A 12,152-nucleotide genomic window follows, 5' to 3' on the forward strand; every position below is an offset into this window, starting at 1 on the left:
TTGCCCTCCCACCCAAGCTTCCAACCTAGGCCTCAGGGATCAATTTGTTTGCATGGCTAATAGTATGAGATGTACCTGAAATTCCCCCTGATCAAGAGCCCGGAGTATAAGTTCAAACTTCAAAGTTCACTAATGTGGACACAAAATCAAACATTCCGTTTTACTATATATTCTGGCAAGTAAAAAAGAGAGCAAAATACTATAACAAATTCCCTACCAAATTTTGGATGCTCGATTTAGGTGTCACGAATCGTCAAGAAAACAAAAATCAATTCTTTTATGTTGTTCAAGTATTTCTGCATTTTGAGTTGTCGGAAATTGATTGTCAGCGCTGAGCGAGAATTCTTATATAATCAGTTGTTGCATCAAATAGACTGCTTCCGCTACTACAATCACGTGACGGATTATGGCAAATGAATAGCAATCGTCCACCACCGACTTAGGAAACTTGTGCTAGTATTATTAACTATATATTGGCATTGGGTTAATCAAAGTTTTAACTCCCTGAACTCCCACCCCACCAAGCCTTAATGACTGCCTACGATGCTTTCGTGTTACCTCATTTGTGAGCATGTACACTAAACGAGTGAAGGAGTTAGACTTTACTTGCGTCGTTGTATCAAGAGTTGATCAATTATGTAATCTTACCTAACTTGATACTCAATATAGGTCAAGTATAATCCTTTATTGAGTCGTTGTATAATAGAAATTTATCCATTTAAAATGAAAACGTCCACACAAGATATGATTTCGACGTATAAAGAGTTGCCAGGAAAAGAAGGACATATAAAGAGTTGTACTTGTACGTCCATAAAAGTGGAAAAGAACATGTAATTAAAAACAAATTACACGCAGTAAATCTTTATTAGTGGACAACATTTTGAAATCATTTGTAAGGAGAGGTAGACAAGACATGAAAACAGTTAATCTAAAAACGTTTAAGTACTTTCTTACAAATGCTATGATGGGGCATTTTCCATGTAATTCTTGTTACAGAAAAGGTAGTTCAGCGGTACAAGGGCTCCTTTTTTTTTTTGGGTAATTCAGTGGTGAGCGGGCTTATTTTAACCTGAGTGCAAGTAAATTAGTTTTCATTACTACAGTTACAGATGCAAATTCTATCAGTTTCACTGTCTTATTCAATGGCCAGTGTTGCTTCCATATCAGATAGATCGCATATCTCTATATTTCTCAATATATTCCCTAATCTTCCAAAAATTAGTATTACTTCTGTCTGCCGTAATGATTTTTTAAAGGATCAATCGTATGAGGTGGCTGTTTTTGCAGTTGCCAAGTAATATAAATAAAATGTTATTATTTCTTTTTCTTTTTTTTTTGTTAGAGCTGTAAATGAAATTCCGACAAGCACAATTAGCGAAAGAGAAGTCCTTGACTTTTTAGAATCATAGTTGGCAAAAGTTCAGAGTGAGAGAGAGATCCGGTGAAAGATATGGGTGAAACCTATTATCATTATTAGAGGTCTAAACGAGTTTAATCAAATCAAACACTCTCGTGTTCAAGTTTGTTTGATTATTTTAATGAGTTTAAAATTTTATTCAAATTTTATTTTTTTTCTTACCGAATCGAATTTGAACAAATATTTTATCGAATTTGAATGTTATCGAATATAAAATACTATTCAATCTTGATTTGGCTAGTTGGCGAACCAAATTTGAACTAATTCTTATGAAACCGAATTCGATTTAAGTATCAAGTAATTGATTTATCTTTTAACCCTAACTATTATTGGCATTTTTGTCAAAATGTGGGTATTGCTAATTGTGGAAGTTATAGCATGACTGTTTGAGAGTTTTCTCCTCTATTTTTTTTTTTCAATAATTTGACCGTTTTGTTGGAATGTCATAGTCATGATAACTTCTGTCAGTCCACATACGAAATTGGTTGACCTTAAATTTTGCATTCTGAGGTTTTTAAAATTTGTTGGTTTACTTGACCTGTTGGTTATGTTGATTTCTGGTTGCATCCATGAAAATTGTTGAGAAAAAAATAGTGAGCAAAAAATAATACAATGGGAGAAGCTGAATTCACAACACCTTTTATCTTAATTGGAATGGTAGAAAGTTGATTTATCCCCTCACACACACAGATACACACGCTTATATATATATATTTGTGTGTATGTATGTATATATATATATATATGTTTATATATATACACACACGTATCTTTATGTATGTATAAGCATCTGTGCATTTTCTATGCATGCTCTCAACACGTGGTAAACCTAATATAGAGCTTTTAACACGAATATGTTTGCCATACCAATAATATTACAGCACAAGGGTAACAAAGCCAGCAATGATTGCAAGCCTATGCAGTGGCAGAGCCACGTCTCATTCACGATATGGACAATTGTCCCTCCTCAATTTTATAAAAATTAAAGAATATGCTTAGAATTTTTATAAGAATTTTAAAGTTTTTGTCACAATTTTCCCTAATAAGTATTAGGAACTACCCTTCCCCCCGACTTGAAACCTTATAGTTTGGAAAATTCCTATATTCCCTTACATCGCCTCACTAAGCAATCAACTTCTCTTTGACGTCTCTCCCACAATACAATTGTTTTGGAGTTATTGAAATAAATATTGAATGCTATTTTAATTAAAAATAAATTTAAAAGTTTTAAGTAGAAACTCAAAATAAATAAATAAACTTAATGCAAACTGCTCTTCATGCATGGCTTAATGATATCAATTTACAGGTATATATATTACTTCCCCACTAGCCTTATGTTTGGTTTTAGCAAATTATGAGAAAACATTGAATAGAGCAGAGCACCTACAAAACGCGACATGTTACGTAGTGCATTAAAATTGACCACTCACTGTCAAGCAGCAGTTGGGATCCTGTATGCCACTACTCGGTGCCACGTCCAGTGCCAATCCAACTTATCACGTGATGGTAGAAAAAATTTAAATAAACAACACATGATAAATTAAATAAATAAAACACTTGCCATAAATATATATAGAAGACACTGAATTGCCACTGAAAAAGTGACACTGAGGATCCCGTATGATCAAGTAGTACTTGGCTAACAAATACTATACAAGAAATGATTCAAAACAATATTTGGTACTTTCTGATTAGTAATAATATGCCACGAAAGTTAGGAATATATATATATATATATATTTTCGTGCTGCTACGACGGGTGCACCGTTGTTGGCAATGTGGATGGACTGAGCAACGAAGCCAACAAGATTTAGCTAGCAAAAACCTGGGAAAATCATGTAGTCCCCACAATGATTTGGCGCCCAAGCGAAGCCTTCTTCACTGCCATCCTGCCACCTTTATAAAGAGTAGCATATATACTTACAGCAGGAGAGCGACACAGCCACTGATTATTTGAATTTGAGCCAAGAAGAAGTAGAAAATAAAAAGGCAACTGGTTTTTCTAGCTAGCCATGTTTTCTCAATGGCTAAGTGACCAAGATGAACTTTTCAAGTTTATTTCACCTCCTCGTCCTCAACAACAAAACGATAAACTTCTGGTGGATGTGAATAAACCTCCCTTTAATGATTTGGATCTTAGTACTGTTGCCAAGTCCAAGCCAAAACAGGGCCGTCGAAGGAAGATTAGTGCCTTGGAAAACATTGAGGAGAGCCCTAGAGACTACATCAAGAAGATCATACATAGAGATGTCGAAAGGCAAAGAAGGCAAGAGACGGCTGGCCTTCACGAGACTCTGCGTTCACTGATCCCCTCTCAACATCTCGAGGTAAAGCTCGGTCATATGTTGTGTCAAACATTTATAGTTCCATGATCAAGAATCTTATTTCCATACCTTAGACGAATGCTAGAGGGTTTTGAACCTTTTACTGCCTCTCTTCCAAATCCTCAAACGTCGCTTACAGAAACAAAAGATAGGAAAATCAACATAGCCCTAAGATTAAGGATTTTTAATTTTTAAGAAAATGACATTAACATACCTTTTATTATTTTTTTTAAAAGATTTTTGCACATTGCTGACTCTACTATGTATTTTATTTAGGATAAATTACCTTTTACCTCCTGTAATTTGGTGTTTTATCACATGACTCTTCTATAGTTTAAAAATCTATATATAATTCTCTCATAGTTTGAATTAAAGTATCATCATTTATTTTTCTGTTAAAATTAACAGTCAATAGCAAAAAGTTAAATTCAAACTAATATTTCACTATTTTTTTAACTACCACATAGCGCGTAATATGCTTGTTATTTAGTCTAAAAAAAACATTGTGAATGGTGTGCAATAAACTAAAACGAGTGTTTGAATATCATTGGCGCACGTGACTTTCGTCAATTTATTCTCCATTTCCATCTCAACCTTCCTTGTCTAAAAATTAAAGAAAATTGGGAGGAAAAAATTCACTCATTTTATGTAACATAACATACTGAGTTCATATCATATTGAGGGTGAGCATTTCTAACGGTTTTGGTTTCTCATTGTTCTAGGGGAAGCGGTCCATATCAGATCATATTCATGCGACCGTGAAATATATTAGGTTTCAAAAGAAGAAGGTAGATGAGCTGAAGAGCAAGAGAGCAAAGCTCAAGGAATGGTTTATCAATCCGACCACTTCCAAGGTTGTAGAGAATGAAAATCCACAGGAAGATTTTGAGCAACCTAGTATTGTGGTTAAAACTTGTAGGGCAGGGATGGAGATCACCATAACCACTGGATCCAAAGTAGATCTTCCTCTTTCCAGAATCCTCAATTTTCTCATTTCAGAAGGCAAGTCTATCAAAAGCTGCATTTCCACACGAGTAAATGAAAGGCTACTCCATGTTATTGAATCAGAGGTACTAATTTTCTGTCATATTTATATATGTCTGTTTTTATGGATGTACATTTTGGTTTTTTCCAGATGAGATATCCAATAATCTTACTATCACTTCCTAGCTAATGCAGGTGAATGACGAGAAAATTATAAGTCCAAATGAGCTGCAGGAGAAATTGACGGAGATAGCGCGCTATCAAATCAGTTGAAGTACCATATAAACTTAGATAAGGGTCTCCTCTACTTCTTTATTTAGTAGAAAAATAAATTGGTGAGGTCTGAAAAAGTTTGATGTTGAACTCGAAACAGTGATGCTACCATAGGATCATATGCTTGAGGTGATATACTATCTTGCAAAAATATTACTTTTCGATCGGGCATGGACTAATATGCCCTACAGGGCGAGGGCCAACTCTGCTTTGATCCACCACCTGGATGGCTTCAAACTCTTCTTTTCGATGATTTGAAATGCGGTCTGTAAAGTTTGTCTTCTGTTTGTTGCTTGGCTTCCACGAAGCCATTGCATGAGGATCTCTGGCATCATGGCAATTGATAGTCTTCTTCTTCTTTTTTTTTTCCTTTTTTGTACTCTCGTTAAAGATCTATCTCTCTTTCTTATGAAACATGGATTATACTGAATTCTGTCTTTTTTTTCCCCTTACTGAATTTTGTCTTCCTAAAAGCAGCTCAAACGACTAGCCATTTGGATCAACGCCTTTCATCCAAATCAGGCATAAAGAGGTGATCCCACCAAAAAAACAAAAAAAAAAAGATATAAAGGCATCACTTTGTATTACGTCCAAAATAACTTCTTTTTTAACTAGCCTGAAATATTGACTTCTTTTCTGAACTAGAAAGATCACTTATGACTCCAAAAGCAAATGGAAATAAATCATACTTAACCTGCATAGTTCAGATACAGTTACACCCGTATAATTAGTTCAATAATCAGTAAGTTCTTCAAATGCATGCCTAGGGTACCGAATACCGTATGAAAACAACATTTTTTTTAATATCCATTATTTCACCCTGTTGAATTTCAATTTTTTTTCTCGGTTAAATAACTTTTTGAGTATCATTATAATCATTGATCAACCATTACCCTTCACGTTGACAACAGCTGGGTAAAAATTTGAAGCGTTTGAAGTATTTTCAGATTTTACAAATACATGACTAAGTGGTATAAAATTTTTAAACCTTTCATAAATTTATACTTTGACTCTTTTGATCATGGTAGATTCTGTTAATACCTCAGTATTTTGAGTCTATTGTTGTAAATATCTCCTTTCCTCCTTTGGCTCTACTGTTGGAAAACGATGGCTGTGCATCAACGTTTTTTTAGCCTCAACGTGGCAGCAAAAATAGTAAGTGTTCATGCTAATTTTGGAATATTTGATGTTTAATCGGAATGCCATATCATAAAACCATGCAAGTAACGTAATTAGGTAAACCATGTTGATTATTGAAGAAGTTAATAGCACATTCTAACTTTTGCGTGTTTTAATATCTCATCCTGATCCTGGTGTGGCTTTTTAGTAAATCAACCGGATCAGTACAATAATAACAGATATATATGGTTCCTTTTCTCTATAAACGTTTATTTGCAGAAAGAACTGAACTATTACCACTCCACCGAAAGGGAACGTTACGGCTGCTGAAATGGTCTTTGCATGGATGCTCCACGGAACGTGGAACTGAACTTAAGAGCAGCTAGCTTACCCCAAAAACGAAAAAAATAAATAAATTAGGCAAACAAGTCAATAACAAACCCTAGAATCCAAAGATGATGGATATTGAATCAAAGGATAACCTAGTAATTAACGAGCTGATTAACTTCAGGGTACCGTCATCAAATGCATACAGAAAATGGGATGGGCAGAGGTGCATCCGGCCAGCAATTTCTTCCAACTTTAGCAAGTACATATTTCAGCCCTGTGCATTCTTTAATTTAATCAAATGATAAAATTTGGACAGTTCATTGACACTGGGACACATCTCTTTAAAAGATCTCTATATAAATTTTTTTGGGTAAGCAATTTAATACCTAATAATCATGCAAGGTTCCGTCACATCTGTCACATTTTAGACATCTTATCATGTCTAAAATGTTGATTGGAGCAACACAACCTCTATGCCAAACTGCATTAATCCAGCAGACAAAATCACTCGAAACATTTCGTTCTAAACAAGAAAAAGAATTAAACTAGGTAGTGGTTCATCTAGTGAGGCCACTAACCAGTTTTTCTTTCAAATTTTAATATTTATGTGAAACCAGCAGTTTTAATTCGTTATACAGGTTGCTGCTGTGTTATTGTTGTATGAAGCTGAGAAGAATGCATTAACTGTATAACAAGTGGAACCGTTTGCAGTGGTCTTACAAAGCTTGCTGTGTTGTTACTTATTCGTTTGCAATGGTCGATCACTTGTAAGTATTGCTTCGGTGTGGTCGTCAATTCTCTTACACAATTAATAACGTGTTACCAAACCCTGATTGTCATTAGTAAATTAATATCACCCGGCAGTCCGTTTTCAAAATAATAATGATTGGTAAGCAGATCCACCAAAAATAGGAATATGGTTGCAACTCGGCATTATTCTCAAATAAGTAATTCAGGTAGCCAAAATCGACTTCCAAAATCTGTTGTAGGTCCTGGAAGCACATAATGACTTGATCTTGGTATAATAGTGGGCTCTATATGTTTAACGTAGCTGTTTCTTGAACTATTTTAACCCTAATGTCGGAGAAATATCAAATGTTGGTGGTACATTATGACATATCACCTCCACCAGTATCAATGACAATATTCTACCAAATAACAAGGTGAGCTTATTTTGCCATAATTATGGAACCAAAAGAAAAACTCGCATTGTTTATTTCAGTGTTCTGAAAATCGAATCACGAACCGACCATGTTTGTGATCCAGTTCAATAGTTAACCAGAAAGTTAAATTAAATCGGTCAAATTCAGTCAAGAATCAGTCAGACCAATAAAAATTGGTAGGTTCAACCGAAATTCATTCAGTAAATTTTTATTTAAAAAAAAAGATTTCAACTATATTTGAAACTTTAATATTAAAATAAATTAAAAATGATTAAACTTTTAAAACGAAATTCAACTGATCGAACCAATTAAACCACAAATCCAGTTCGAATTTTGAAACATTGGTTTATTTGATGATCTATAATTGTTAATAATGTCATATGCCAGTATCTCGTGGCAAATCATTGTACAGTGTCATCTCAGTCCAAGAACGCCAAGTAGCCATTACCAATCCATCCTCATCTAATTTGGTCTTGCTATTTATCTTCCATTTGATGGTTACTTCTACTCTATTATTGGGAGGTATATTAGGATGTAGCACAAATTGTTTCTTGTTCCACAGATATATGTCAAATGTACTTACATATACACCTCCAACTAGGGCCTAGAAAGACTCTACACTTGTAGGTTTCCCTTTAGGTGCAACGTAAATTAATACTCCCTCCGTCCCACTTTAATAGTTCTGGTTCTTTTTTCATACAGTTTAATAAAAAGTAGTTAATTTTGTTGGAACAGTCAATTTAGGTAGCTATTTTCCTAAAATACCCTCACATTAATTAGAGTACAACTTTATGGGAACTTGAATTGATGGTAAAAATAGAATCAACTCTCATTAAATGGGGTAGGTTTATAGTAACAACAACTTACATTGAATAAGGGTATTTTAGGAAAATTAAAATACAACTATATTTTTCAATTGGAAAATGGACTACAATTTGGGACAGACGAAAAAGAAAAACAGGACTATCAAACTGGGACGGAGGGAGTATGCAGTATAATATGACTTATTTAGCCAACTAGGTGGTGACACCGCGCTGTGCGCGGTGGAATACATGCCCAATTAATGTTTAGCTAGTAATGTTGGTGAGAATGAAAATTAGTGAAATACTAAACAGAGTAAAATTATCTGAGTAATATAGTTTTGTTATAAATATTGAATAGTCATCCGAAAGAGGTTCTAGTTCTACAGGCATTCTAAATACGAAAATCAAACAAGTTCAATTTTAGTCTTGAATGTTTAGGTTGTTGAGGCTGAGCTGATCAACGCCTAGAAGAGCATCAAAAAAGTATGAAGTTATAATGCTGAACACAGTAGCTCGAGATAGCCTGAATGCAGCAGAGCCTAGAATCTGACAGATATCAACGCAAAGTTCCACCAAGATTCATCCGAAATTGAACAAGGCCATCAGGCAAATCAATAGCTTCTCCATCATCAATAAACATAGAATCGTTCACCTGTCCAAAAGACTCCAAATTAATCATAATCCAGACAAAAAATGAGGAAAAGGAAAGAATCTTGCAATACATGTATCTGAAAACAAAATTATTGCCACAAACTATTTTCTCAAAATGGCAATATGACCAAAAACGAACTGACATATGGACTCTTTCTCCACTGCTGGCCTATTTTCTAATCTGCAGGGAAGTGCACAAAGGATGAAAAGGTCACACATGCATTGCAACATAGCAAAGATTCTGTAACAATTACAGCAGAAGCACTAATATTTCAAGTTTTCCCTGTCCTCACTAATACGAAAAACCTTCCATCATCTAACAACTTAGCCAAGGATGAACAGGCCTCTAGACTTGCTTTTAAAAGCATACACAGTGACCATGAATCTTGTAAGCAACTACCACCCCTGGAAAAAGATAAACTACTTTTACCCGCTAAGATTATTCTTTAGCTCAGGTGTAACAGGTACTAATATATTATTCCAACTTATTCTTCAACTTTGAATGATCTAAGCATGTTTATACAATGTTCTCTTCAATATATTCCTTCACTGCACATACTTTAAGCATGTTTGCATAAACCAATAGAACTAAGACTTGCACAAAAATGGACAAACCAAATATCTGCATCCAACGAAAGTGGAAACAAATGAAGCAAACTTGTGCCCGCAAGAGAAGAGCATCAAGTAAAGCTAAGTGAGCAGGGAGACACACTTCTTGTATATTCTTTCTATCCCCTCCACCACTCAAATCATGCCCAAGAATGCAACCTGCAAGACTTGACCTGACATGTAAAGAGAACAAAAGGCTGAATTTGCATGAGATATAATTAATTCATAAAGTAAACTGTGAACCCAGCTTTAGCAACATCGGAGCCATCAGGAATCAGGGAACTAACACTATGGGAAAAGGCAATGATAAGAAAGATAGGAAAACAAAGAACTATTTCTACCAGAACTGCAAGATTCAGTCAGCAATTTCCCAATCTTCGTGTGGAAAAGTAGAACAACTGCACGCATAGATAAGAAATCAGAAAATTACAAGTTAACATCAAACAAGGGACATTTTGCAGTGGACTTACGTAAGTATGCACTTTGCATGCCACAAGGGAGATGTATAGTACCCTAAATCTACTGAAATAGGCTCATATGGTCAAACATCTTCAACATTCATACTCCAATGATGTAATTGTTTGCCAATCTGGTTGTTTCATCCTTAATTACTAAGACAGTTCTGATTTTCAAAAAAAGTTACAATGTTGATGAGCAGGAGAAATGCAGAGAGCTTAAGTTAGCATTTTAAGGCTAATGCATCAAATTATGACCCACACACCTCTGGCTATGATACACGTTATCTCCTTAAGCACATCATTGTCAAACGTTCAAGATCTAACCTCAACAGAGCATCCATGAGTATTACTGCCTCAGGACTTGCTTTCAAAATCAAAGATGGTGCCTAGGTACATCATATCAGAAAAAACCAGTTTAGGCCACATCCGACGAGCACTAGTACCACTCTATGATTTTATGAAATCTAAATTGGAATCAAGATTCTATAAGAAGCAAGCCATGAAGAAGGAAAACTCCTATTGAATAGAGAACTTCGAACACTTACTGTCTGACCAATTTCTGACATCAAGCAAGCAATATCAGCAATCACTTTCTCGTCTCCCGTATTAAGAGTTGGAAGAAAAAGCACTCCCTTTAGAAATCCAATTCTGCTTAACAAAGCTTGTGGCAAACCCTATGCAATAAAGGACGAGGAATTAGGATATAATACAGAAATTCTGATTCAGGAAACTTGATTGTTTATACTCCCTAAATAAGCACGAAGAATAACTGCAGTGGAATCAAAACAGTATAGCTAAAGAATTGCAAGAACAACTCTCCCTTGTTTTGTCAGTAAGGTTGCTATGTTCCCCAATATAATAATCTCCCATGGTAAAATAAACTGATAATATTTCGTACACATGATCTTAGTTTAAACGCTGCATTTTCTAGAATCATGTAACAGCTATTATATTAGTATATATTTTTGACTCTTTTCTTTCAGCTTCACTAAAAAAGGCCTTAACCATCTTCTGACGTCTCCCATAGTGGTGTTGGCAAGAAGGTAGCAAGAAGAAATATGTTAGTCTTCTCGTGAATTTAGACATGATGGATGGATTTGTTTTGCGTACAACATTCATATAGTGCACAATGGCACTTGAAGAATTAAAAAGGAGATTCCGCACAGGAATTGAAATAATATGCCATCTAGTTCATGCAAAAATCTGTTTTTTGCATTACCAGAACTTATTTATCACAAAATAGAAATAATAAGTCAAGACTGCAAAGAACTAATATTTTCAACCAATACAAGAGGAAAGAAAAAATTCATAAAATATACTGAAAAATCATATTGAGAAAGTCAAACAGGTAATAGAAGATCAAGAAACAGCAATAAAGAAATGACAAACATAAAAACTTACGTTTTGGACAGAGCATAAAAAATGCTCTGAGTTTCAGCTGTAACAGCAATCCTAAATCTTTCAGCGTCTAACTCAGCTTGCCTGAAAAATGCCACTTATAAAATCAACCACAATAATCACAAAATAGTCCAAATCCACAACTTGGTCAGAAATAAAAATAAAAAATTCGAAATACGTAATAGCAGAGTCTTCTCTGGCTTGAAGATTATTAAGATCAATAAAAACATTTCTTGAGATCAAGAGGGTCTTCACTTTGACCCAAAAAGGTAAACTCCTTGATGTAATTGGCTTTCAATAGCCTAATATTCCTGTTTGGCCCTGACCCTAAATGTATTACTTCTTGTATTTCTCAAATCCAAAGTTAAAGAATTTGAAAACCCACAAGAAAAATTACCAATTCATAATAAATACTGTAAATGCATGCGAAAATACTGAGAAGAAAAAATGAAACTTTTTAAAGGAAAATCTTGATAAAACAGGAGTAGAAGGATATTAAGAACAAGTATGTTGGATGAGCGGTCAAAGGTCAAGACTTGGCCTTGAAATTCTTCTCCAATAGGGGTCTTGATGGAGAGTATGCATCCTATTGTGAAATCTTTGTTACTGTTATGAGCTTCCAT

The 12,152-nt window shown here is 34.7% G+C and overlaps 1 protein-coding gene, 1 long non-coding RNA gene and 1 pseudogene across 2 annotated transcripts; 1 reads left to right on the forward strand and 2 right to left on the reverse strand.

The window, feature by feature from the left end:
• The first annotated feature begins 3,429 nt into the window (after positions 1-3,429).
• On the forward strand, positions 3,430-4,998 carry LOC113780871 (transcription factor bHLH118-like). The gene is made up of 3 exons (XM_027326654.1): positions 3,430-3,744; positions 4,464-4,811; positions 4,921-4,998. Exons 1-3 carry the CDS (start codon positions 3,430-3,432, stop codon positions 4,996-4,998), a joined length of 741 nt encoding a protein of 246 aa, XP_027182455.1.
• Positions 4,999-8,918: 3,920 nt separating this feature from the next.
• LOC113779092 lies at positions 8,919-10,052 on the reverse strand. Its single transcript, XR_003469436.1, has 3 exons — positions 10,015-10,052; positions 9,777-9,846; positions 8,919-9,065 (listed from the first exon to the last, which is right to left on the reverse strand). It is a non-coding gene; the product is annotated as an uncharacterized LOC113779092 (long non-coding RNA).
• A 391-nt stretch (positions 10,053-10,443) lies between these two features.
• LOC113779090 lies at positions 10,444-12,152 on the reverse strand (annotated as a pseudogene).

The sequence above is a fragment of the Coffea eugenioides genome, chromosome 8, assembly GCF_003713205.1.
Source record: "Coffea eugenioides isolate CCC68of chromosome 8, Ceug_1.0, whole genome shotgun sequence".
Taxonomy (NCBI): Eukaryota; Viridiplantae; Streptophyta; class Magnoliopsida; order Gentianales; family Rubiaceae; genus Coffea; species Coffea eugenioides.

Coding starts and splice junctions, on each gene's coding strand:
- LOC113780871 (XM_027326654.1), top strand. CDS start 3,430: ATGTTTTCTCAATGGCTAAGTGACCAAGATGAACTTTTCAAGTTTATT. Junction 3,745..4,463: donor TCCCCTCTCAACATCTCGAG/GTAAAGCTCGGT, acceptor TCATTGTTCTAG/GGGAAGCGGTCCATATCAGA. Junction 4,812..4,920: donor TCCATGTTATTGAATCAGAG/GTACTAATTTTC, acceptor TAGCTAATGCAG/GTGAATGACGAGAAAATTAT.